At 34.4% G+C, this 27,120-nt stretch overlaps 2 protein-coding genes across 2 annotated transcripts in view; both read right to left on the bottom strand.

Moving 5' to 3' along the window:
* Nucleotides 1-3,633: 3,633 nt before the first annotated feature.
* Nucleotides 3,634-7,371, bottom strand: LOC108740769. Its single transcript, XM_018475227.2, has 2 exons — nt 5,506-7,371; nt 3,634-3,905 (listed from the first exon to the last, which is right to left on the bottom strand). Exons 1-2 carry the CDS (start codon nt 6,781-6,783, stop codon nt 3,636-3,638), a joined length of 1,548 nt encoding a protein of 515 aa, XP_018330729.1. The 5' UTR covers nt 6,784-7,371; the 3' UTR covers nt 3,634-3,635.
* A 5,859-nt stretch (nt 7,372-13,230) lies between these two features.
* Nucleotides 13,231-27,120, bottom strand: part of LOC108740765 (uncharacterized protein KIAA1109) — a 68,129-nt gene continuing 54,239 nt past the window's right edge. Inside the window, exons 46-59 of the mRNA XM_025977487.1 lie at nt 25,769-25,969; nt 25,221-25,418; nt 24,993-25,160; nt 23,697-24,396; nt 23,286-23,387; nt 21,718-22,125; nt 21,445-21,658; nt 21,178-21,387; nt 20,763-21,111; nt 20,490-20,703; nt 19,002-19,321; nt 14,375-14,560; nt 14,175-14,305; nt 13,231-13,947 (exon numbers count right to left, since the gene is read on the bottom strand). Of these exons, the coding sequence (XP_025833272.1) occupies nt 13,534-13,947; nt 14,175-14,305; nt 14,375-14,560; nt 19,002-19,321; nt 20,490-20,703; nt 20,763-21,111; nt 21,178-21,387; nt 21,445-21,658; nt 21,718-22,125; nt 23,286-23,387; nt 23,697-24,396; nt 24,993-25,160; nt 25,221-25,418; nt 25,769-25,969 (3,815 nt within the window). The 3' untranslated portion in view covers nt 13,231-13,533. The remainder of the gene's footprint in view (nt 13,948-14,174; nt 14,306-14,374; nt 14,561-19,001; nt 19,322-20,489; nt 20,704-20,762; nt 21,112-21,177; nt 21,388-21,444; nt 21,659-21,717; nt 22,126-23,285; nt 23,388-23,696; nt 24,397-24,992; nt 25,161-25,220; nt 25,419-25,768; nt 25,970-27,120) is intronic.

The raw sequence follows: 27,120 nt of genomic DNA, 5'->3' as shown, positions 1-27,120 counted from the left end.
CAATTTAAATTTTTTGATATAAGACTTATTGTTCTAATGAAGAAAATGGTTCATTATAAAGGCTCCCTTTTTACCAATTTTCAAATTTGGACGCGCAAAATTTCACTCGTTGCTGTGTTTCACCACAACTTAAATATGTTTGATACAAAAGTGCGGCAGAGTGTCGTAAGGTGACACGTGTTTTTAATGAAAATGTGATTTTACGAAATCAAAGGAAATAATTGATAATTTCAACTTCTTCGTAACCAATTTTCAAGTTTGGAGAAGCAAAATTTCGCTCATTACAGTCGTTTAAGCTAATTTAAAGCAATTTTTAAATTTGGGCATGCAAAATTTCTCTCTTTTCAATAGTTCACGCTAATTTAAATTTGTTTTTGCGAAATCAAAGGAAATTATTGATAATTTCAACTCCTTAACCAATTTTCAAATTTGGACGCGTAAAATTTCGCACTGCACTTTTCACTGGCCCCCCTACTCATAGGGCCTTGCATGTGGCATTTATTATGCCTTGTTTTGAGCCTTGTAGTTTATTNACAATTAAGTCGGTATTTACACAACTTTAGTTTTTATTTTTGCTTATTTCTTATAGGCACCTGAATATAAATACATATAGCGTAATTACCAAACAACAAAATTTTGCATCTAATTGGCGAAACTTCTTACTGCTAAAAATCATGAAATCTACTGTTTGATTTTATGTTGTGTCTCAAAACATTTATTACATTTCGAAAACCGAAGAAGATATTCTCTCTAAACTGGCCCATTTCCGACCTCCAAGTGATGCGGAGTCATATGGTGCACATCATCATCATAAGGTCGTCAGTCCCAAGGCTGGTTGGACACACACCTACACTCTCTCCTATCCTGAGCTAATCTTCGCATTTCCCGAAAACTAGAACAACGCTCATTCTTAACTATTTGCGAACAGTAATCTAATCTAGGTTTCTGCGCCTTATATGCCTCTGACTAGACCTTCATGCCTGAGAAGGTGTCCTACCTACCTATCTCGCCTATTTCTTATTGACTTCCATAGAGTCCTCTACTATCCTACTCTTTCTAATACCTCTTCTCTTCTAAGTTTCTCCATCCACGTTATCCTCATCATTCGCCTATAACACTACATCTCGAAAGCTTCTAACCTTTTCTTTTCCGTCGCAGCAACTGTCTATGTTTCGCACCCGTATCACGCCGTGCTCCAAACATACACCTTTAACAATATTTTTCGAATTTCTAAATTAATCGTTCGCGAGCTAGAAGCGACTTCTTTTTATTGAAAGCGACTCGACCCTCCGCTATCATCTGCTTTATATCCCTACTACTCCTTCCGTCCTGACTTATCTGACTTCCTAGATACCTAAAATCAGTAACTTCTTCTAATTTTTCGTCTCCTGTCTTAATAGTCGCTCTTTCTCTACTTCTTCCTCCCTTTCAAACCAGTATTTCTGTTTTACTTTTATTTGTTTTCATACAGTACTGTTTTGTCCTCTTCCATTTTATTTAAAGCTATCTCCAACTCATCCTTGATGCTAAATGCTAATACTGCTATATCATCTACAAATGTAGGCATTCTAATCTTTTGGCCCTGTACCTATATCTATCCCTACAGTTGTACTGTCTTTAATGATGTTGATCGCGTCTTCCATATATAGATTAAAAAGTAGCGGTGACAGTGTGCATCCCTGTCTGACTCCCTTGCAGACCCATCTCTAAACTGCCTGTTACTAACAAACAAACTAAGTATCTAAATGGTAGAGTACTGTTGCGAAAAACCAGGGGCCCCTGTTCTCGATTCCCGACAAGGAAAGAGGTTATCTATAGAAGGTAAAATTTATTCAAAAATTAATTCACTAATACATTGAATTAACGCTACAAAAAATAAAATTTTTATAAGTAAACAGAGCAATAATTCCTTACTTTAATGGTCCCTATAAATGTTATGTAAAAATGTATATCTTGTATTATTCATATGCATATTATTTAGCATGATACTAATTATGTAGTGTGTGAATCATTAAGCGTTAAACTGCTTATCATAATCGAATGATAACATAATTAACAGTTTATTAAAATACCGTTTTAATTCTTGGAGGGTAAGATAGGTCGTGACCCCTAGGACTCCTCCTCTCCGCCCCCTTTTTCTTCTTAAAGTATTCTTCTATTCAATAATTCAACTATTCCTTAAACTTCAACTTAGAAGTTCAGGAATAATTGATGCTGTTTTAAATAAAATAGAAGGATGTTTGACCCCCCTAAAGTTTCACGCACATTGCTCTCATAAATGTCAAGATACCTTGTTATGTTTGTTATAGTTTACATAAATTGTCAGTATCTTTTGGTTTGTCCTAATTTTTGAATTATATTGACAACTTTTTTCGCGAACCTTGTACGTATTAAAATTCTTATGCATTAATATTGTTGCCTTATTTTCGAAGCGAGTAACTCGAATGGTAGAAGCAAAGTTTTTTTTCGAANAAGGAACTTCATTAAAATAATCTCGAAAAGATTTGAACTTGGTTTTTCAAAATAAAATTACACAAAAAATTAGTACTACATACATTTCAATTTTTTCGTTTTCAGTTTACCATCTTGTACAGTAACCAAACTAAAATATAAAAAATATATTTGGTAAGTTTTGCCTATCCAGTACTTAATCTATCCATTTTAACACAGCCAATAGGGATCTCGTTATCTATACATTTAACAGTAATTATTGGTAACAAATTTTGCTATTTATCTCAGTAAGTGTACAGGGCAAGAAAATGCGAGCTTGTGATAAACAAGGGTAACATTCTGTTAAAAGATTTAGAAAAGAAAGATTCATTTTCTTTTGTAGACCACAGAAAAACATTAACGAGTTTTAAAGCACCATAAAATGGTGAGAAAGTACATTAACTGAATATCACGTTGGCTTGCAATTGTGTCGGAAAAAGACTTTACATTAACCTACATTTGTTGAAGATGTTTATTTGAAAAACACCATTTGAGTCAGTAACCCTTAAAAATAAGTACGTACATACAACTTCGTTAGCGGGAGATATAAAAACAAAATGGCAAAATATATGTCACATAACGTTTTACTGATTGTACCTAACAGTTACTTGAGATAAGATTTTAAAAAATTCCAAGTAGCGAATAGATGGAGATTGTGGTAAAGGAATCCATAAACTGAAGAGACTCGCCCTTGTTATTACTAACCTTTTCACTTAGGGACACGTGTATCGTCTACTTCTATACACACACGTGTCTGCAGTGAGCAGACTTAGTAGTAACTAGGGTGAGTCACTTTTAGTTCATTTAAAAATTACACGTTTTTTAGACGTCTTTTCTTACATTATAAATCGTTTTCAAATTCTTCATATATTGTATATCTTTGAAATTTGTTAAAAAAAAACGTTTTTTTGGGTTAAGCTGACAACACAAAAACCTCTATCTCTCTCTTTCCCTCTATTCATTGATTGTAGAGATTGTATAGCGTAAGAAACTTGGTTCCTACCGGGTGTCTCACGACACCACACAATTTTTGCTTTTAAGACTTTCCCGACACAGTTACAAGCAGTTCAATACAGTAATTCTTCATAAAAAGCCGTCCCTTGAAGAAAAAAACAGAATCCCCTGAATGCAGAAATATTTTTACTTTATTTAAGGGGCTTTCTACATTTCACTTTCGACGCCATACTTTTTCTTTTAGGGACGTTGGCGGCAAATCTTTCGTTATAAATTCGTTTTCTCAATTTCGGATCGAACACTTTACTCAGTTCGGGCTCCAAATTCCTTATTCTCAACATGAACCTCTCTCTATCTCTTGCGCATTCTTCCCAGGGCCCTTTACGCGCCGCTTGGTATGCATACGACCATTTTACCATATGATGCACCTTACATAAATGTTTGTCACTGGCAAAACTAACCTAAAAAGAAAAAATGTCCACATTTTATACTATATCGTAGATGTATTACGACTAGAAATTAAATAAACAATAAATGGTAAAATAGTTTAGAATCCTTTTTTTGTCATTTTAACTACTCAACATTTCATATTTACGTCACAAAACGTTTTTACAATAATTGGTAGGTACTCAAGTATGCAATGGTGAATTTTGATTGATCTACAGATTTATTTTTCTTATTACAATTGACCACAAACTGGACCTGAGCCACATTGCTTGGCCCTAAAAATGTTCCTTGAAATCCAAGAAAAATTTTTAATACTGTCCAAATAACTAAAGTAATTAAGACTTTATACATACACTAATTTCATCTTAATTACATTCATAAACAAAAGAATGCCAGGAATAAGAACCACCATTATTAATATGAAATACTCCAAATGATCGAAGGTCATTAGATCAATATTATCGATGCATTATTAGCCAGGTGTATGTATTTGCAGTGGACTCTAAAAGTGAAGATGACTTCTTCCAAATAATCTTTTACTCAAAATAGATGCTCTTCATCATTAACCTTTTCAATCTTATCAATTTCATATAAAATTAAAAGTAACAAGCATGAAGGTCACAAATCCCTTTAATAATTATTTATATTATTCATTTGAGCATGTGCTGAAATAATGCTAAGAAATTGCATCATATGAAAACAAGGAGAATGTATTTAGAACGCATTTTACTTATTAAAGACAGAAAGTAGTTATTATGAACATGGTTATTGTTGTTGTTGTTGGAAATTTACATACACATGCCGGGTAATTTTTTATAGCTGTTTATTAATGGATAAGGATAATTTTAAAAGTCATAACTAGATAAAATGAGTATGTCCACATGGATAATATTACTTTCTTTTTGAAATGCCGTTATTTTAGACAGACATTTTTTAATCAACGTTATATCACCCGATAATTTTCTAAAAAAAAAAAAGAACATTTGAAAAGTAAGATAATAAAATTGATTAATTAATTTATATTTTTGAAAACAATTCAATATAATAAACCTCTTCTTAAAAATTAGTAATTTTACTGACGTGAGAGAAGTGAAGAACTATGCATTTGGGATTGATTAATCATTTTACACCCTTTGGTAATGCTCTGATCTGTTTTAATTTTTGAGAATTATGAATACTGGTGGCGAATAATATGATACTATCCAAATCGTACCCAATAACCGCCATCACCCCTTCCCTACTGTAATTTAAATATTACGTTAAGTATTTATATTCTTTCCTAACCATTTTTACGGGGTTTTTCTGCTTTAAAAAGAATATTGAAATTGTTAGTTTTCCCTTTAAAATATCAGATATTCCTGACATTCTAAAAAATCTTATAATAGATACTTGAGACAATACCTACTTCCTCCGAAAATATAAGTTTCTGATATCAGGTAATATACATAAGCGTGTTTTTTTTTTTTAATAAAACGACTGATTATAATTATCATTGTCATTGTTATTTTCTGATAAATATATTTTATCATTGACTGATAACTGAAAGTTCACTTATTATTGTACCAATTTTCATTTATTTTATGTAAAGCAACTGTTTATTACTTTCTTTCTTACTTTTTTTCTATTAGTAATTTGACTTTTTTGAATTTCCTCTTCATCTTCAGTGGTGTCATCTTCAAAGAAGATACATATAGATTCTCCATCATCAAATTCACTTTCATCATCACATACATTATCATCTTTAGCAAAGACAATAAAACTGTCTTCACTTTCACATTCTGATACATTCCTAAATCTAACTGGATGTGAATCCTCAAGTGAAGAACTGAGAGTTTGGTCAGCTGTGACTACTAGGGAATTTGTGTTTATCACTAATGGCATGCTGCTTTTAAGAGTGGGTGATGAATGGGCAATATTTCTACAGTTTTCCAAAAATACCAACTTTTCTGAATTTAAGAAATCATCATCATAACAGTCTCTATTTTCACTTTTACAATTTTTTGTTGTGACCTCATCCAAGTCATCTTTTATGTCTATTTTGTTTCTGTTCCAGTCTTTATTATGTTGCCATCTCCTATTTGTGTCTCTGTTGTAATGTTTTTTCCTCTCCTGGGCAGCCATCCTTCTTTGTTTTTTCTTTTTTAAACTGTTCAGCCTGTTGACTTCTCTGGAATATTTAGAACTGCCCAGATCATAATCATCCATTGTTTTATATTTCCCTTCAGTTTTCATTTTTAGACAAGGCTTAATTGAATTTAATGTGCTTCTATCAGCAGTATCACAGCAGGTTTTTCTATTTTTTGTACTATTTTCTATGCTCTCATTAACATTCTTTGTTACAATACAGTGGGATTCTTCATTAGTTACCAAATCACAGTCATGGATGTCTTTTTGAATGCTATTGTTTTTGTTGTAAGAGTTATCAGCTTCATGAGTAGAACATTCAATCATTCCCAGATTTTGTTCTTGTTCATCAGGACCCTTCCATGATGAGAAGAAACTTTTAATAAGATCAATCAAATATGTGTACATATCTGATATTTTATGTGCATTTCCATCAACAGGCTGCATGTTTGTAGGATGAAAATGACCAATTCGGGCATTTGAAAAATTGGTATACGCATTTGTTGCGTCTAATGAAGGCCCTACTACAAAATCTTTCAGGCCTTCGCCGAAATTCTGGTTACATGCTTTTTGACTGAAATATTTGTTTGTCAAAATATTGCTTGTCAAATTCATTTTATTCGTGAAATTGAAAGCGATAATGTTCTGTCTGTCCATGTCCGCGTATTCCGGATTGCAATAATAATAATAATGAATATTACACGGTTTACAGAACTCGCCTCGTGGGGCCATGAAGCGCCTATTGTTTGAAAATTTACTTGCAAACATTTTTCCCGCTACGAATGTCCCCTTTTTCAGTAACACAATCTTCTTCGTTTACAGCATCTGTCGATATTCGCAACAGTTTTACAAAACATCAAATCTGATGTTCCGCCTTTAAATTTCAGCCCTTGAAAGTCAACTTTTGCACAAATAGCGAGTGAAGGGTTCAAAATATTCTTGTCGTTATTTTCACAAACTGACACACTTGAATTAATTATGGAACTTTGATTATTTTCACTTATTACCGCCATTATTACGCTTTAACACTGCTAAATCACCTTAAACATTCACAACTGCTTCATATACTTCGGCCATTTTGTAGAATATGATGGAAGAATTATCGAGTTCCGAGCATGAGTCGGATTGTGTTATTCTGAAGGTCTCACGCAACCCCACCATTGAACCAAACAAGTAAGTAAGCATGTATTTAAAAAGAATGACGAATACCAGTGTCGTCTCGTCCGGTACGTTCTCTATATCTCCATTCTTCAGTCTTCAGCATAGGCTTCAGTGTTTCCCGAACTGAGGTAATACATGCATAGTATCGTCATTTTCATGTACTTAACTGAGTTGTTTGTTAATTCCTTGATGAGAACTACTATGTATTAGAACAAATTCATCTGAAAACAATTATATATAATATTAACGTCCTTGAGCTATTAAAGTAACTGGTAAATGTAGAAAAACTGTACTATTACCAAATGCATCCCTTTTACGTTAGAGTTTTACATTTACTTTTTTTCGCCCAACATGCTCCCGAATGGTTTAATTTAGAAATTCTAAAAAGTTTGTTAAAGGAATATGTTTGGAATAATGAGGATACTGTGGATCGAGAACGTTAGGAATGAAGAGATATTAGAAAGAATAGGTGAACATAGGACTCTATGGAAGACNATATAGATAATTTGTCATACTCATTTTTTAAGTGTATCAGACATCTAAAAAGAAAAAATAAAAGAAAATGAAGACAATGGTAAAGAAAGAAATAAACTAATTGTAAAATAAAGACAGGGTGGGTCTTACCGCTAAAGTCTTTGATGAATTTGCTTTTAAGTTTAAACTTTTCCTTCTTCATAATATGTGACTGTTCGCCACTGTATATAGTTTCTTTATATTTTAAACTATTAAACACAAAGCTTTTAGAAAATATTAGAAAGAAAAATTCTTGATGTCAAAAATAGTTTTAAATCAGTTGCATTAAAAAGGTTTGCTTTCCATAATCTTAAATTGGATTTTAAAAATTAGTGAAAATGTAAAAAAATGGGTTTTGTCTTTCTTTGGTATCATTAGATTGGATAAGTCCCGTTGTAAGGGTTCCATACATCAAAGAGAAAAAAGGATCCCATATTTAATCCTTTCGTTGCCCGTCTGTCTGTCTGTCTGTTATGGCCCTTTCTCTGGAACACGTAGAGGTATCAAGTTGAAGTTAATATCAAATACTCAGCCATGCAATCCCTTGGAGATGTGAAAAAATAAAACCTCTAAGTCAATGCAATCAAAAGATATTGCCGTTTATGCCGCATATTTTGACACCTAAATGTAGGGTACTGCCCGTTGACCTAGAAACATGAAATTTGACAGGAAGTAATGGCTTACGGCATAAATAAAGGGAAAAATCCAAAAACCGTGAATTTGTAGCCACACCAACCTAATTTTTTAATTTTAATATTGTAATTATAGTTTTATCTTTTGGGACTGATTTTAGTATGAAACACAAAACATACTTCCTTGATGGATCCCTACTTGTTTGCATTATTTGGTACTGACATAAATTTATTATATTGCATGTATTAATATATTCAGAAAATTATTTTAGGTATTAGGAATATTTAATATCGTTCTAAGAATTAAGCGCTGTAATAGACACATAATTATGAATGTAAATTGGTTAAGTAGGTAATAAAGTTAAAATTAGCGGGAAGCACTGCCACGAACATTAATAAACTTATAATAAATTATAAACTGCTACAATTTCGAGTAAAATATTTCCTCTGGCGGAAAAGTAATCTAGTAAAATTACGGGTTTATCAATTTACAAATTTGGACATGCAAAATTTCGTTCTCTACAGTGATTCAAGCCAAATTAATTTTTTTTTAATTAAAAGCGTGGCAGGGTGTCATAAGGTGGTACGTTTTTGAACAAACTGTGTTTTTGCGGAATCCAAAAAATGGATTCATAATTTTAACTCCATTTTACCAATTTACAAATTTGGACATGCAAAATTTCGCTCTCTACAGTGATTTAAGCCAAATTAATTTTTTTTTTATTTAAAGGCGCGGCAGGGTATCGTAAGGTGGCACGTTTTTTACTAAACTGTATTTTTGCGAAATCAAAATTAATTAATAATTTTATAAAGTTTTGCTCTTTATTTGTTTAATATACTAGCGCGAGAAGATGTCGTAAAATGACATGTGTTTTTACGAAATCCAAGAAAGTTGTTGATAATTTCAACTCCTTAACCAATTTTCAAGTTTGGACACGGAAAATTTCGCTCATTGCAATCGTTGAAGCTTATCTTTTTGTTATTAAAACGCGGAAGTGTCGTGAGATGTATTTTGACGAAAATGAATCTGTGGGAAATCGAAGAAAATGATTCATAATTTCAATTTCTTTCAATGGAATTTTCAAATTTTAGGGAGCAAAATTTCGCTAGTCGCAGGCTTTCAAGTCAATTCAAATTTGATTGATATAAAAGCGTGGCAGAGTGTTGTAAGGTGACATGTATTTTGTCAAACATGCGTCTACGAGAAATCGAAAAAAATTATTCATTATGTAGACTCCCTTTTTACCAATTTTCAAATTTGGGCGCGCAAAATTTCACCCTTTGCTGTGATTCACGCCAACTTAAATTCGATACAAAAGTGCAGTAGAGCGTCGTAAGGTGCCATGTGTTTTTGATGAAAATGTGATTTTACGAAATCTGTTTCGTTGTTGCTGTTTCAAAATAAACACATCAACATCTTGAGCTATGTTTTAATTAAAACAAGTACAGAAAAAATACAAGTTGCAAAAATGGTCACTGAAATGTCACGTTACAAGTTCTTGGTACGAAGGCTGAAATACTTGTCTTCTCTTTTTCGGAATTGGTACAATTAATATATACATATAGAGGGGTAGGTACGCCCTTCGACAAACAAAGATGGTAACGCCCATTCGGTTCTGAAAAATATTGAATTTGAATTAGAAGATGCCGACACAGCGGGTGCTTGCAAAAAAAAATTCGCAAAACAGTCGTTTAAGCTAATTTAAAGCAATTTTCAAATTTGGTCAAGCAAAATTTCGNAGATAGGTTGGTAGGACACCTTCTCAGGCATGAAGGTCTAGTCAGAGACATATTAGAGGCAGAAACAGGAGTTAGGAGGGGCAGAGGTAGACCTAGATTAGATTAGTGTTCGCAAATAGTTAAGGATGTGGGCTGTTCTAGTTTTAGGGAAATGCGAAGATTAGCTCAGGATAGGCAAGGATGAAGGTGCGTGTCCACTGACGACCCTATGATGATGAAGATGAAGTTATTCTTAAAATTAACTGTTGTTTTATGACTCATACACTTTCTTCTCAAATTTAACTTTAAAATAACTGACAATGAAACGCCTTCTTGAACAAGATTCAGTATCGTTTCTTCTAAAATTGAATCGATGTTCATAATGAATTGTTTTGCTCCTTAAATTATGCTATCAGTTCCGCCTTTGTTTTTAACAAGAAAACGTGACGCACCTAAAATGACGCATTTTTATTTGTGAAACAGTGGCGTAGCATTCTCGTAAATATTTACAAGGTTCGTGACAGAGCCAAATGCGTTTTGAATTTATTGAGAAGTATGCAATTTAAATTCCAGCAATTCTTTTGATTTTCCCAATTTTTACGCGATAAGAAATGTTTAAGAGTTAACAAAATACTCATTACGTTTAATGGTTCACGTCTTTGCTCTGACGGATTTTAATTTTTAGTTGGCGGATTTTCAACGAAAGTGTTGAATTGAAACAGTTTAAACGTCCCTATAATGTTTATAAGCACTAAAAGTCCGCAATGTGACAAAATCATGCTTATAAGTTCTTGTTAGCTGATCAAAATAACAAATAATTGAATATAATACCTACTTTAAAATGTGTTCCTTCTGCAAATTTTAATTCAGTATATTGAGAATTTGATCACCACTACTTTTTAATCTATACATCATAGACGCGATCAACATCATTGGGATGTAATGTAGGGATAAATATACAGGGGCAAAAGATCGGTACGATTAGATTTACAGATGATACAGCAGTATTAGCATCTAGCAAGGAGTTAGAGATAGATTTAAATAAAATGGAAGCGGTATTGACAAAAGAGTATTGCATGAAAATAAAAGTAAAATAAAAATACTGGCATGCAACGGAAGAGAATGTAGGGAACGAGCGATTATAAAGATAGGAGACGAAAAAGTAGAAGTGGCCGATTTCAGGTATATAAAAAGTCAAATGATTCAGGACGGAAGGAGTAGTAGGGATATAAAGCAGATAGCGCAGGGTCGAGTCGCATTCAAAAAAAGAACTTCTATGTTCGCGAACAGTTAATTTATAAATTCGAAAAAGGTTGTTAAAGGTGTATGGAGCACGGCGCTGTACGAGTGCGAAACATGGCAAATGGTGTGGATACCATGGATAGAGAAGGTTAGAAATGAAGAGGTATCGCAAAGAGTAAGAGAACAGAGAACTCTATGGAAGTCAATAAGAAATAGGCGAGATAGGTTAGTAGGACCCTTCTCAGGCATGAAGGTCTAGTCAGAAACATATTAGAAGCAGAAACGGAAGTTAGGAAGGGTAGAGGTAGACCTAGATTAGATCACTGTTCGCAAATAGTTAAGGATATGGGTTGTTCTAGCTTTAGGGAAATGCGAAGATTAGCGCAGGACAGGAAAGATTGGAGGTGCCTGTCCAACCAGTCTTAGGACTGACGACTTTATGATGATGATGAGAATTTGATCGAGTGAACCTAAGGTCTTCGTCGCTTTGACATTTTTTTCCAGTTCATATATCGAAACTAGGGATAATATGCCTCTCGTAGAAAAACACCATAAACACCTACCTTTATATCTTTTACATTCCATTACTACGAAACTTCCTTTCTATTCCAGCAAAATAAAACACTTCCTTACCAAGACATTGTATTTATTTAANGTTCACTGAAAAGCATATCGTCAAACTCGCTAGGGTACATTTAGTTGAGGTAGAACCTGAAGGAAGATATGATGGTAGATTTTGGAAAATACTGAAAACAGCGAATTTAAATTTCAAAAAAAAAATTGCATTAAATAATGTATGGTGTATCATTAAAGACAGTACAATTATTGTAGGGGTAGATATGCAGGAGAAAAAGATTAGTATGCTTAGACTTGCAGATAATATAGCAGTATTAGCATCTAGGAAAGAGGAGTTAAAGACAGTTTTAAATAAAATGGAAGAGATATTGAGGAAACAGTATTGAATAAAAGTAAATAATTGTAAAACAAACATACTGGTATGCAAGGGAAGAAAAAGTAGCGAAAGGGCAAATAGAAGATGAAAAATTAGAAGTGGCTGATTTTAGATATTTAGGAAGTCAGATAAGTCAGGACGGAAGGAGTAGTAGGGATACAAAGCAGAGGATAGCGCAGGATTGAGTCGCCTTCAATAAAAAAAAGTCACTTCTATGTTCGCGAACGATTAATTTAGAAATTCGGAAAAGATTGTTTGGATCGCGGTGCTGTACGTGTGCAAAACATGAACGGTGGTCGCGGCGGAAAAGAAAAGATTAGAAGCGTTCGAAATGTGGTGTTACAGGCGAATGATGAGGACACCTTGGGTAGAGAAGGTTAGAAATGAATAGGTATTAGAAAGAGTAGGAGAACAGAGGACTCTATGGAAATCAATACGAAATAGGCGAGATAGGTTAGTAATTATTGTTCGCAAATAGTTAAAGATGGGGGCTGTTACAGTTTTGGGGAAACGCGAAGATTGGTCAGGATAGGAAAGAGAGAAGGTGCATGTTCAACCAGTTTTTGGACTGACGATCTTATGATGATGATGATGGTGTATGGATAGAGTAGGGGACAATTGACGCCCGAAGAATTATCAGTATTAATTATTTTGCTTTCCTTTTTTTCAGTTTTCAGTACTGTAGAGGAAGGTGTAATTTCGTAATCATTTTTAGTCAAATTTAATCATCACTAGAATTTTTTTTTTTAATTTGTTACCATTGTATCTATATAAATACTATCGGAAAAACCTCCTTCTTTTACCAAGTTTTGCGTTCTTTTCAAAACTGATTTGTATTTTTGTGTGTGCGTGTGTGCGTGTGTACGTTATTCCTGGGCCTAAAAAAGGGGAAAAAAATATTCCATTTAATTAGTTTATGAATGAAGTAAATATTTTCTGTACTGCAATTAAAACTTCATTTTTTTCACTTAATAAAACACATTTTTATACCGTCGTAGGTATCTATAAAATTTTATTTAACGTAAGTATTAACCATTCGATAAATTTAAATGAAAAGAAACTACTAACAGCCATTTTTCTACATGCCTACCTAATTGTAATATCTTTTATATTATATCTACCAACCTAAATACATTTAAATACGATTTTAAACGAATAAACACAGTTATCACACATTTATAAATGTAAATTGTCACATAATAACACGCATTTATAATGAATTATTATTATTACAATCCAGTAAATATTTACCTACTTCAAGAGAGTAATTTTTTGGTTTTAGTACCTTCTGTGTACATATTACTTCTTAGTTTCATTCCTATCTTCTCTCTCTTTAATTTTATTTCCATGCCCATCTCCTTTGATAATAACGACCATATTGAGCGTAAGAACGGCCAATATGGCGTCCAGCGGGTCCATGAATCCTCTCTGTAGCCATTTTGGAATGGTGACTCTCGCGTGCGAAAATCCTAACTTCTGCAAAATGTAATCGATACCATATGGTTCTATGTATTTCCCAGCAACGCTCAGCAAACGAACTGTGGGCTCAAGGTGCCACGTTTTGCAACTGAAATTTCGCCAGTCTTTCGTGAAAGGATCGTCGTATATTTTTTTGACTTGAGACGATTGACTGCTCGTTGAAGATGACGAAGACATGACTGGACTGGATTTGTCACCGTCTATGCTCACACGTTTTTCCATATAGGAACTCATCTGTAAATTAAATTTGTTTGACTGTGATTAGATTGATGTCAAAATCTCGTAAAAATGGAAACATTAAAATGATCTTTTAGAATTATTACTAATAACATAAAAAAAGATGGAAGACGACTGCTATATTTCAAATGTGATGTAGTGCCTACATGGATTCCAGATTGATGTTTTACAAAATATTTTCTGATAAAGGTACAAATAACAAAAATGGAAACAGATTCACTTACCAGTTTTTCTCTTCCTTGCAAATATGACGTAATCAGATCGTGAAGGAAAAAGAACGCTTCAGCATCCACCGTGACAAAAATGTGATCTTCGAATTCTGTGATAAAACTGCATTCCACAACCGGTTTTTCCCCTGCAAAAGAAAACATTAAACCACATTGCCCTTTTCTCTTCACCCAAAAATTGAATCGTCTGATAATACCTGATAAATCGGGAATACTAAAACTTTGTAAATGTTCAGTCTTGAGGTGTATTTGAAGACTAGGAAGTGCAAATATCACTTCTCGATTATGATTTGGATCAACCAACTTTTGTCCTCCTCGATTCCTTTCCATTGAGTTGTTGCCATCAATTTTTTCTTTCTCCAGTGATGGGAATCGATCCACTTCTACGTTATAAAAATAAAATAAAGTAAAACTCATTCAGAATTATGAATTTAGAAAACTTACCATCGANTTAGAACCGAAAATAGATTTTGGATAAAAATTGTTTTAAATAATTAAAACCTTTAAAATTATTTCTTATTACATCATGTAAAATACACGTATGATGTATAATATGCAAATTCTTTTCTTTTTCGTGTATGATGAGGATACTGTGGATAGAAAAGTTTAAAAATGAGGGGGTATTAGAAGAAATAGAAAAACAGGGGGCGCTATGGAAGTCAATAAGAAATAGGCAAGATAGGTTGGTAGGACAATTTCTCAGGCAAGAAGAAATAATTAGAGACGTATTAGAAATAGAAACAGGAACTAAGAGAAGCAGAAGTAGATCTAGATTAGATTACTGTTCGCAAATAGTTAAGGATGTGGGATGTTCTAGTTATAGGAAAATACGCATATTAACTGAGGATAGGACACAGTGGAGGTGTATGTCCACCCGGGGCGCAGCCTGAATTTACCGCTCTTCCTATTTTTACAATTATGCCTTTTGCCCTCCCCCCTATCTTTGACTTAAATTCTTCGGGATTGCAGTCTCTTCTGTCTTCATTTCGTCCGTCTCAACTTTCTCACCAGAATCACCACCCATACATTCCCACGATTCCTGAAAGCGGGCTGAAGAGGGCCTTCCGCCCTACCTTCCGGCATAGTCTGGAGGGACTACCCGCCCACCAGCATTACTGGTTGGTGGGAATGAAACACCCAAAAGTTTTTTTTTTAGTAAAAAGGTGTAAAAAGCGTTTATTATTATCGAAAAAATTGAAAATACATGAGATTATTTACAAATAGCTCTCCTTATACCAAAAGGATATTGAGGATTCATCTTAGGATTTATAAAGATTTCGGCTCTTCAAATAGATTATACCGGATCTTCAGTATTTTTATTGTCGTTTTCTTTCCATACTGTTGCAATAAGTTTCAATAACTGAGGATTCTGCATCATTTTGCTGATGGCTGGCTTTTATCAAATTTACAATAATATTATGTAGTGCTAAATGTAAGTAGAATATAAAAGGTGTCTTGCTTATAAATATACGTACACATAGGCGAAATCTGTAGTACACCAGACTCATGTTTCTGTTTTTATGCAATTGTTACAATTCTGCGACCTATATTTTTATACTATGGGAGCTTAGACTAAAATAACGGCCTTCATCCCTATCACAAAGTGAACTGTTAGGGTTCGACCATTCGACTTTCAGGTTTTGTTATATGGGCTTGCCGTTTTTTCGATTAGCTACAAAACAGCTTTTCTCGGTAGACCCGATTCTATCTAATACTGAAGAAATCATTTTTGCCGCCCCCACATTTGTACCGCCGGGGGCCCGTGGTCCCCTATGTCCGCCCCCCCCCCATGCTATACAGAAAAAAGATCAAACTGTGGTTACCTTACTATTTGGGACGATAATTAGCTTTACTAACAATGAAAAATTTAGTTTCTAAAGTCAATTGAGAAAAATGGAACCCTTACAGTTTTGTCATACCCGTCTGTCAGAAACACCCTTGTAGTTCCTGCGGTTTTGGGTATATCGTAATATACCAATCTCATTTTACATACTTATTCTACAAAGTAATTCCAATACCAATACCAAACTTTTACTGGTTTTCTAAAGAGATCAACAATGAAGATATTCAAATATTTGCATATTTCAGTAGATTAAGTATTTTCCTAACGAGCTTAATAGTTGGGAATATATACGTAGACTGTTCGTTCCTGAACAGCAATTTATCTTCTATTTAATCGAATTTTGGAGGTCAAAGTGAAACGTAACAACTTATCGCATACGTAATAACGGTACCACTGGGATGACGTCTGAATAAGAGCGTGTACCGTGCCGCCAGCGTCGACAGATTACGTTATCCATTACGTTAGGTCAATAAAAAAAAAATCAAAAATAGTAAGTACAGATGAACCGAGCTCTCCGACCTTGCCCAGCCGTACCTACATGGATGATAGCCTTGGCCGGGAAGCCGGGGATATATCTGGGTGAAGTTCATTGAGAAACCTCCACAGCCGAGGCCGTGCTCTTGAAGCGAGGTCTCACTGACGCGCGAAAAAAAAAATCAATGCCAAAGCCTTGGCCCAATGTCGCGAGATTTGTACGCGCGAACGAGGTCCCGATATAATAAAAGCAAACTTGAACTTGAAATAGGCCCGAAGGTGAAGCCGGAATTGTCGAAAAGCGATGTTTCGTTCAGAGCATAAACCACGGGTCGATTGTGCGGCCTTGCGCGCACATTTAACGAACGGCTTTTTTAAAAAATCTGATAAGTATACGAGGCTCGATCGAAACGAGTTTTTTTTTCTTGGTAAATCATAGAAATAGTTATTTATTTGACTTTATAATTATCAAACGTTAATGGGAAATCAATTTAATATCTTTTCGCAATACATTACCTGAAGTTAATGACGAAATATTTATTGTTGCTGTCACACCCTCGCCGGGAATCGAACCCGGGCTTTTAACGTTACGTACTCTACCACTAAACTACATACGATTGGTAAGGTGAGGTAATCCGTAGTGGAAAGAAATTAAGTTGATATCAAATTTATGTTCCATAATTATTAATCGTAAGATATTAACTTTCTTAAATAAGTATTGATTTATTTGCCTGATGCAGCCGTTTTCCCTCGAAAAGGTTTGACGTAGAAATCGGTCATTTTAAATTATTTTTAGGTATGTCATGTGGCATGTTGAATTTTCTAATATTTTTGAAAATAGTCTCGAAAATGTCAGTGGAATTTACCTAAACGTTAAAGGAAAACTGTACCGATGACTTTGTTTAATAGACTTTTTAAAATTTTAAAACGTTTTTTAATGCTGAAGTCAACAATAGAAAAATGTATGCTCTAAAATCTAAACTGGTACAGACAAAGGTAGAAAGAATAGAAAAAGAACGGAAGAAATTTTAATGGATGACTAATTCAGGTTTAGAAGAAGTAGGGGAACATTTTACATGTAATAGTTGAAACCGATAGAAAAAAAAAAGAACATAGAATTTGTTGATCAAGAAAAAACTTGATAATTTTTTATGGGAAAATATTATAAAAATACTGAACAATGTAGGGATGTTTATATAAAGAGCAACAGGTAGTTATAGACTTTGGACAATAAAGTAAAGAAGTAAACATTAGGAAGATTTTGTTAAAGACAGGGCAGCATTACGAATCTAGCATAAAACGGGTAGGATAGCCTTAAATAAAATAAGATAGGATAAGAATAGAAGACGACGTATAACAAGTTGGATAATTTAGAATGAAAAAAGCGATAGAAATGTAAACTGGGGTCTTTTGCCAAAAAAAAAAAGAAATTACGTCTGTTTATCTGTACCTGTGCAAAACGTGGGCGTTGAAAGATATTAAAAGTAGGTAGAATAGGTCACAAGAAGAGGTATCAGAAGGAATAGGAGAACAGAAAACGTCATGAATGTCAGTAAGAAATAGACGAGATAGGTTTTGTAGAACATTTTTTGTGGCATGAACTAATTACGAACTTCTTTGTAGTTTTCGGAAAAGATTGGCTCAAAACCTTATGAGGATGATAGTAACGGTTTTTTAATAGATTTTTTTATGTAGAATTTTTCTATTTTCCTTTTTCAAAATATTTTGATCAAAACAATTCAATTTAATGAAATACGTAATTTCAAAAGAAAACTGAGTCCAAAATTTTTTAGATGATACCCTATAGTTAGTAACTGTGATAAAACAAATTAGGAAGGACAATACATTAATGTTACACTATTATATAATTTACTAATGCATTTGGCATCAACGTTTCCGCCGCACGTAGTAATAATCATACATTTATCTAATCAATATTCACCTCACAGAAAATGCTATTATCTTACATATTCGTCAGTTTTTCCTTGCAAAACAAATCATATCTACCTAGTAGATATACTTTATTTAGAACTGAAAACAGGAAATTAAATTAACTTTACCTGCAAGGCGATCACATTACACATTACCTTTTTATAGTGTAAAAATTATTAACTCTAAATATAACCATGGGTAATAAAAAAATTGCATTTTTACTAGTTGTGTGAGAATATATAAAACAAAGTAACTTATAAAAAGATCTAAACAAATTATTTCCTTGAGTTTCCCCTGTTTGAAATTAAAGTTATCTAACTTGGAAAAAGTAACTTCTGATTTTTAAAAAAATTGGAGAGCAAAAACGGTAACACATAAAAGAAACAATGTCTGTAATACAGTTTTGATAATTAATTTTATTCCTGTTATTTTCACTCATTAGTAAATTCCCTGCAATTCGATATTTTCAAGCTAGAGTCATAAAAGCGACTTTTTCAGATCTGCTAAAATAAGCATGGGTGAAAAATTTCTCTTTTTAACAAAAATTTCAATTTCTCATTGGGCAGGTACTTAAATTAGATAAATTAAAGTGAACTTACTTGAAAAACGTATAACTGCTCGGCTTTGGTCTGATCCCAGTTTTCCTTTTAAATTTTCTTGCTGAAAATTTAACATTCTCGATCTTGACAAATGGAACTTGACGAACTCGACGTTTATTGATAATGAATCTTTTCTTTCACTGTCCGATAATGGTGACCATTGCGCTTCTTTCAAAGCGGACTTTTTACCACCGTAGGGATGAAAAATATAAACCGAAAAGTCAGACATACATCCAGTAACACTAAGCCCACCCACGGCAGATGCGGCAGTGTTGGGAGTATCGTCACCAAATTCACTATAACAATGATTTTTTAAGATGCTACAAAAGGATAAACAATTTTGCCCAATTGATTCTTTTAAAAACATATTTCATACCTAACGAAGTTTCTAATTTTTTTTGACCACGTCGTTATCGTAAAATTGGTGCATATAATCTTTTTTTTAAGTTCATAATTTTTTAGCTTCACTTTTTTCTGCAACTTCCAATTTACGAAAATATGAAGATAGACATAAATAAGAACTTGATAGAAAATGTATGCATAAAGTTGAGTTCCCGCTCAGAAGCATATCGTCACTCTTAAATTGAGGGGCTACTCTTACTTTTGAATGTAAGCAGTTTGTTGCGTCAGAGTATAATTTCATTCATGCATATCAACATTTGACTCAATATTCAAAGAACGAGTAGATCCTCAAGAAAAGAATTCTTGAAATTCTACTGACTATTTTATGGATTTCAAATGGATTGTCTACTCAGCAGTCAGTACTCTACATTATGTGTATCATTTAATGCTTCAATTTTCAAAATTCGAGAGTCACCCTAATGTATATACGTACATACACCAACGTAATCGAGAGCATAGAGATATGAAGTGTGGCGCTCCACCCTTTCACTTACGAGAAACAATGAAGTAGCATACTTCCTATCTCTTTACTGACTCCACGTATACATACGTGTTTTACGGGTGAAATGAGCCGTCCCTAGAAGTTGCAATAGCTCATATTCGAAGAAGATTTCTTTAAGTTACTCGAATTTACATAAAATATTTCCCCAAAAATCTTTTTAGAAATGAAAAGTGTATATATACAAGAATAATTAAAGTACGAATGAAAATAAGGAACATCTTTCAAGTCTCACAAGTCTAAAGGTATCATAACTAACTAAATATTAAGCCAATTGTTCTAAAGTTCATAGAAAATGGAAAGAAACTAAAAACATTAAAAAATGCCTGTTAATAATTAGGTCAATTATTGTTTTATTTAGATAGAGCCAACACATATTTAGAGTTAGTTTTTGCCCAAATTCTTTAAACATGAAATATGATTCAGAAACACTGAATTTAAATCGTCCTGTAATTTCCAAACTACTGTTCCATTTTAAAACAAAATGAGTGACACAATCAATATTTCAACATTTTATGAATATTTAGAGATAACAATAATAACATAATGAAAAAATTGCCTACCTCTGTAAAAGTTCATCTTCGGCCCTTTTAGAACTGAAAATTATATCGAGAGAGGGAAGTTGCAGCATGCACTCCACTCTTGAGACGGGAAGGCAACTGAACCGAAACGTGCTGGGCTGCATGTGGAAGTAGACGATAACATCTACAGGAAAACTGGCATACACGTACTGACCATAATTTATAGCGTCTTGGTCAGATAACAAAGACGTATTGGCTGAAAAAAAAAGAACAGTTAAAATAACGCATGTATTAGGGTTAAAAAGAAAAACTTACTTGTGGTGTTAAAATTCGTTTTGGCTGGTATGGGTTCAAGAGTTTGTTCCAAGAATTCCAGAATGTGCGGGCTTATGATGGTTTCTTCAGGAATGCTTTGTAACGTCATCCAAGCGAACAAGCTGGCTTTTTTCACTCCCGATTTTTTAAAGCCCAACCCTCCAGCACCTGACACCATGTACATTCCATGAGGGGGTGTCACACTCATTTGAAACTGAGGCATGCTGTCTTCGCTACTTCTGCTGGAAGATGATGGAGTACAGGCGTAGTTGGGGTTGGAAATACCATGAGAAGACGCAGAACGTTTGAGATCTGCCACTGCATAATCACCAGATGAATGGGGTTCGTCCTAAAATTTTTCAAGAAACAAAATTAAATAAAGGTCAATTGTATTACAAAGGATATCAAAAATTACCTTAGTTCCATTTGTGGCTTCCACTGGAGAATTTCTGAAATCGTGTCTTCTAAATGCGTTTTCAATTCTTTCTTCTTCAGATTGGGTAGTTTTCGGTGAAAACGAATCACCAAAGCCTCTTGGAGGAAATGATTGAGAAAAATCGGGAGATTGCGGTGAAAAAGGTTCAGATGCAGTTTGATTGCCATTTTCAACATCATCCAGAATCACCTAATACCATTATAAATAAATATTCACAATAGTAAAAAGTCTTTTGGTGTATCTTACTTTTGACTGATAATGTAGTTTAACGTCCATTCCTGGTATATGAAATATAGTTAAATCAACGAGTGACGTACTATGTGGAGTATTTCTTAATCTAGAAGAACTAGCAGTTGCAGTAAGTTTATCCTTATTTCTTCTAGAAGTATCAGGACTCCCAGCGGGAACCGGAAACTCCAGAAGCCCAGCTGAACAGCTTCTATCCTTCCTCATCCGATTCCTGAAGAATTAAATCACAATTAATTAGAAACAAAAAAAAATCCTTACTAAATTTCTTACATCTTTATTTCTTCTTCTTTTGTGCTGTCTTTCGTATGAAGAACGCACTTCCCGCTATTTATAAACACTTTTACATCGAGTTCCAAGTCAATGTTGGGTTCTTGCTGCTTTTGGCTAGTTGAAGTTTGACTCAAACCACCTTGAGTGATATTTGATGTTGAGTGTTGATCTCTCGTAAAGGAGCCAATAAAAGATGATCCTTCATCAAACTCATGAGAAGTGGGCAATTTTTTACGGAGTTCCACCTTTTCTCCGTCCACGTTTAAATGGCTTACCCAGTCTAAGTTTCCTTCAGGAAGACTGAGTTCAGAACTTGCAGTTGGCAGGGATGATTGTCTGAATGTTTGAAATAAATTTTTAAATAGAGGAAATAACAAAAATGGAACTTTTTGGAAAAATTCAATCAAACAGTGTTAATGTAGTTTCAAATCGGATGTTATCAGACAACAGTTATTACAGTTGCAACGTCCTACCTTTGGAGAGAGAGGAATGCAGAGTCTACCATGCTCTATTATCAGGTAAAAAATTTCACATTCAAACTCGGAAAAATATTTTATCTACGGTTTACAGTAATGTCTGAAGTGGAAATATATACGAGGTATGTTCAAAAAGTATCGCCAATTTTGCGTTTCTTCAAAAATTATTCATTTATTCAAGAATATCTATTTTATTCAAAAATTCGTGCACAAGCAACGTTGTGTGAGCAGGGGCGTTATCATGGTTCAAAAGCCAATTTTTGTTCTTCCACAAATCAAGGCGTTTCTGCTGGATTGCTTGGTACAAATTGCGCTTAAAAGGTAATATTCCTCATTGACCGTTCTACCTTGTGGCAAAAACTCATGATGCACCACGCCCCTGCAATCGAAGAAAACTGTAAGCAAAACCTTCACATTCAACCTAACTTGGCGCGCTTATTTCGGTCTTGGCTCGTGCGTAAACTTCCATTGGGATGATTGAGCTTTGGTTTCCATGTCATAACCATAAACCCATGATTCGTTACCAGTTATGACCCTCTGAAGTAAAAAACAGCTCCTTACCAATGTTAATGCGATGCTGTTTTTGGTCGAAACTGAGCAATTTTGGTACGAATTTCGAGGCGACCCGACTCATGCCCAAATCATTGGTAAAAATCGAATGACATGAGCCAATCGATATGTTTAGGTCTTCAGCAACTTCTCTAACGGTGATTCGACGATTGGCCAATTCTCTTTTCATCAATTTTTTCGTCTGTTAGTGACCTGCTCGGGCGTCCGGCACGCTTTTCGTTGTTCACATTTTCTCGGACCTCTGAGAACATTTTGTACCACCGATAAACGTTGCTTCGGTCCAAGGTAGCTTCACCATGTGCCACAATCAACATTCGGAATGCGTCCGCGCACTTTTTGTTTTTCACACAAAATTTGATTCATTTTTTTGGAATAGGCAAAAATCGAAGACGAGCCAAAATACGTACAAGCAAGGCAGCAGTCAAAAATTAACTGACTATTTAATATGACTGAACTTGAGTAGCCACCAAAAAATCGAAAATCGAATATATCTAACTCGCGGAAATTCAAAATACGCAATACTTTTTGAACAGACGTGATATAACATCTAGATGNTCAGTCAGGATGTCATACTTTCTGTTACCCTTATAGTATTCGGAAATATCTCCCGTAGCCATAGAAAATCTACAAAATTGGCACTATTGCAATATCAAACTATAAAAAGCGTACTATAAACCTAAGGCCTAATTAAAGAAGCTCATTATACGTCATTAGTTGCAAAGTATCAATCTTTTATTTGAACTTCCTCAATTTCCAGAAATCATAGGTATGATCAAGAATTTAATGAAGTTTAAATAAGTCGATATTGCAACAGTTTGAAATAGTAGTTGTTCCCTGGGATCCTATACTGAAAATAATTAATGGATCTGATCTCGAAAACGGGCCAAATTATACTGTGTAAGATATTACCAAAAAATTGAATTTTCTAAATACCTGTGAGTGATAGTTTTAGTGTCTGGCATGGCTGCATACAAATCCAACAGGTGATAGATGGTTTTCCAGCATTTTCCTGTACCAGTGCTTCCCCTTTCTGAAGACACGTGGGATATATGATCCAGGGCCGATCCAGAAGGGCTGCTAGTGAATGCCGGCGTTCCAACCCCTTCATTTAAATTCACGTAGCCCTTCACATTTTTTCCAGTCGATCTGAGTTTTAGAGTAAACGTTTGAGGTCTTGACCTGATGCTAGGAGATGGTGAGACAGTCGGTTTTATCTGTGATGTCACTGAGCCGACATCAGACGTTTTGGATTTACCACCACCAATGACATTTATCTCTTGAATATCTGAGGTGCTTGATTGGTGTTTCAAGTCAGTGTGATCGCTCACACTTGACTTTGGAGGTCGAATTTCAACAGGTTGCTGATTGCGTAACTCATTCTGAGTATCCTTTACGTTTTGATACATGTTGCTGATCTGATGGAGAAGTCTAAGGAGGGGCATGTTTACCCTCTGTGTTATAAATTTGACCTCAATATTGAAATGCAACACGGTGCTTGTGTGTTTTTTCAATTGTCCACGCGATATGTAAAGTACGTTTCTTGCTTTTATCATGTCATTTACTGTTACGTCTGCTTTTCTATCGACTTCGACCCCTACTGAAACTTTTTCGCACGTGAAAGCAGATGATTCATCTAAAAGTTGACAAGTGGTCCCTTTAAAATCCTCAGTTTATAAAGAGATTCAAGAAAAGAGACTAGAGCTGAATGTGCAGAAATCGATGACCACGATATGAAAAACACCAGTAGAATAAGAAAAGAAGAAGGAGGATAAATAACAAAGCATGAGGTATTGAAAATTCTATTCCAATAGAATTTTAGAAGATAGTCAAACGAAATTATTTGGTATGTTACTAGCACATAGTCAATGGATTTGCATGGTGGTGGAAAAGGTCATCAACTATAATAGAAACACTAGATACAAAGCAATGAAAGCAACGATGAAGGCACCGAAGTACAAAGTTTTAAAAAAGAGTAAATATGTGGAGATTTATGACAAACATTGGAGAAGATTAATTAGAAGTAATAACAAAAGGAATTTAGAGCAAATAAGTAAAGACCTTTAACAACAACAAAGAAGTGTAAGAGTAAAAAAGTACTCAAGAAAATTAAAAAAATAAAGTACAGTAAGTAACTATGGGAAAAGACGAGAAATGTAGGGAAACTAAATTGGAAGATTCCTTCTTTTCTCAGATACTGGAAACTTTTACACCTATAAGTTGTTAACTTACCTGTATTTATTTCAACAGTCAACCGCGTCCTAGATTTACCCTTTCCTTTCTTTTTATCGCTCTTTCCATGTTCGGATACCACAATGTCTATTCTCATTGTATCCATATGACCCACCAATGATAAATTAGATCCTAAAGCATCCAAAGAGGTCGGATTACTTCCGGCACCTGTAAAAATTATAAGTTCATCCAATAGTCGATAAACTCAACGATTTCTGGACAACTTACTGGATGAACCGGTTAATGTAGTTACTAACTGTTTAGACATTACACCCAGGCTAGAGAGAAGGGGCTGAAATATAAAATGGGCATCTAATAATTGTAAAGAGTCTTGCATAGGGTACAAAGCAACGCATCCGTCTTCTTCTCCAGGTGCTTCACCAGACGAGTCAGTTTGTAAAGTGTCAATTTTTGATTCCATAAAACCTGATTTAATTAAAGAAAAGTCTATTTATCTTTATTTTTTTAATCGCAGACACAACTTTTTTAACATTCAACATTTCTTAAGACAACAAAAGCTACTTATATACATATGATTTATGTGAACACAACGTCAACAATATCTAAATTTAATGAAAGAATGTTTAAGATTGTTTGAAATGTTCTGATCCAACGTCAATTAACGACAATGAGACGTTACATTATTCCCCAAATGTTTTGATAATTAAATTCTTAATCTTCCTTCAACCTGCGTGCCAAAGCGTTTTAAACAAAATAAACGGAAGCTTCTGTGTATTTGCAAATGCATTTAACTTGGGGTTATCCGAGTATAATACCTTTGAGAGAACCAATATTCTCTAATTGCTTTCCTAACTTGTCCTGTTTGGCCATCCAGCTGTAGAGATCCTCAGTGGAACGTGTATGATTGATATTCCTGTGTAAAGGACTCGATGGCAAATCGGGACTTGAATGAGTAAAAACACTCTGGTCTGAACCTAAATTTACTATTGTTCTGTCCTCCTTCAATGTACCATAACCTACTGATTTAACGTTACAAATAATAATAATTACTATTTAATGTTGTGATTCTAAAAACTAATTCTCGTCTTAGCTTTTCTTTGTGCTGCTATATACCTCTAAGAATAGAGGTCTAATATAGTTGGGACTATCAAAATTGGCAAAGCCTGCAATAAATTATCTGTGTGAATGGACGTATCTCCTTTCTCGTTTCTACTTGGGACTATAGTCATTTGCTGAGTTTTGAACACGTCTTGTTAAATTATCAAATGCTTCATGAGTAGTGCAGACAAACTGAAGAAAGATAACCGAACAAAGTAAGTGGTGCAGTAGTTAGACTTTGCTTAGGTACGCAAAAGATCAGAGTCTGCTTTACAACTGCTTGGCTGGAAGTATATCTTTAAACATGGATCTTTGCTTTCCAAAATTCTTGAGAATGCTAAAATTCTACTTGTCTGCATCTCTTTCTGTTACACATCGGTTGGTGTAATGTTATTCATTTTTATTTATTAGTGTCCGCTTCAATTCCTACCTGACATAAAAAAAAAACTTTTGGATGTTTCATTCCCACCAGCCAGTAATGCTGGTGGGCGGGGAAGTCCCTCCGGACTATGCCGGAAGGTAGGGCGGAAGGCTCTCTTCAGCCTGCTTTCAGGAATCATGGTAATGGGTGGGTGGTGTTTAGGGTGGGAAAGATGAGACGGACGAAATGAAGACAGAAGAGAGTGAAAGATTATATGTGGAATATTACTGCCTCAGCATTTGCCTAAGTGATCCAAAGAAACCACAGAAAAACTTGGACCAATACAGACGGACCCGGAATAGAACCGGCGTCCTCCCGAATGCTAAGCAATGGTCTAAACCTTTAGGCCATGCCGTTCAATCTACCTGACATCTCTTTTTTATGCTTACGATATTCCTCTCAACATTCAGCAACCGCTCTAGTCTAGTTAGTAAGTTGAAAGAAGAAAATAAATGCTACAGTTTTATTGCGGACTAGGCCAATTTTGAATGTCCCAAACTCTATCTATCTAAAAACAAATGAAAGCTAACATAGTCATGAGAGGATCAGGATTTGGGACGATAGGCTCATCAAAACTTACTCTCCTTGAAATATCCACATATGTGTCGGTACAAGACTCAAAGGTAAAAGCTTAAAATTCTACAAATG

Source organism: Agrilus planipennis, unplaced genomic scaffold, assembly GCF_000699045.2.
Source record: "Agrilus planipennis isolate EAB-ADULT unplaced genomic scaffold, Apla_2.0 scaffold294, whole genome shotgun sequence".
NCBI classification, from domain to species: Eukaryota; Metazoa; Arthropoda; class Insecta; order Coleoptera; family Buprestidae; genus Agrilus; species Agrilus planipennis.
This window is presented reverse-complemented; position numbering and strand designations above follow the sequence as displayed.

Excerpts from the sequence above, each read along its gene's own strand:
- LOC108740769 (XM_018475227.2), bottom strand. The coding sequence starts at position 6,783 with ATGTTTGCAAGTAAATTTTCAAACAATAGGCGCTTCATGGCCCCACGA. Across the intron at positions 3,906-5,505 it reads AAATTACTAATAGAAAAAAA|GTTAGTTTTGCCAGTGACAA; the intron begins GTAAGAAAGAAA and ends TTTTCTTTTTAG.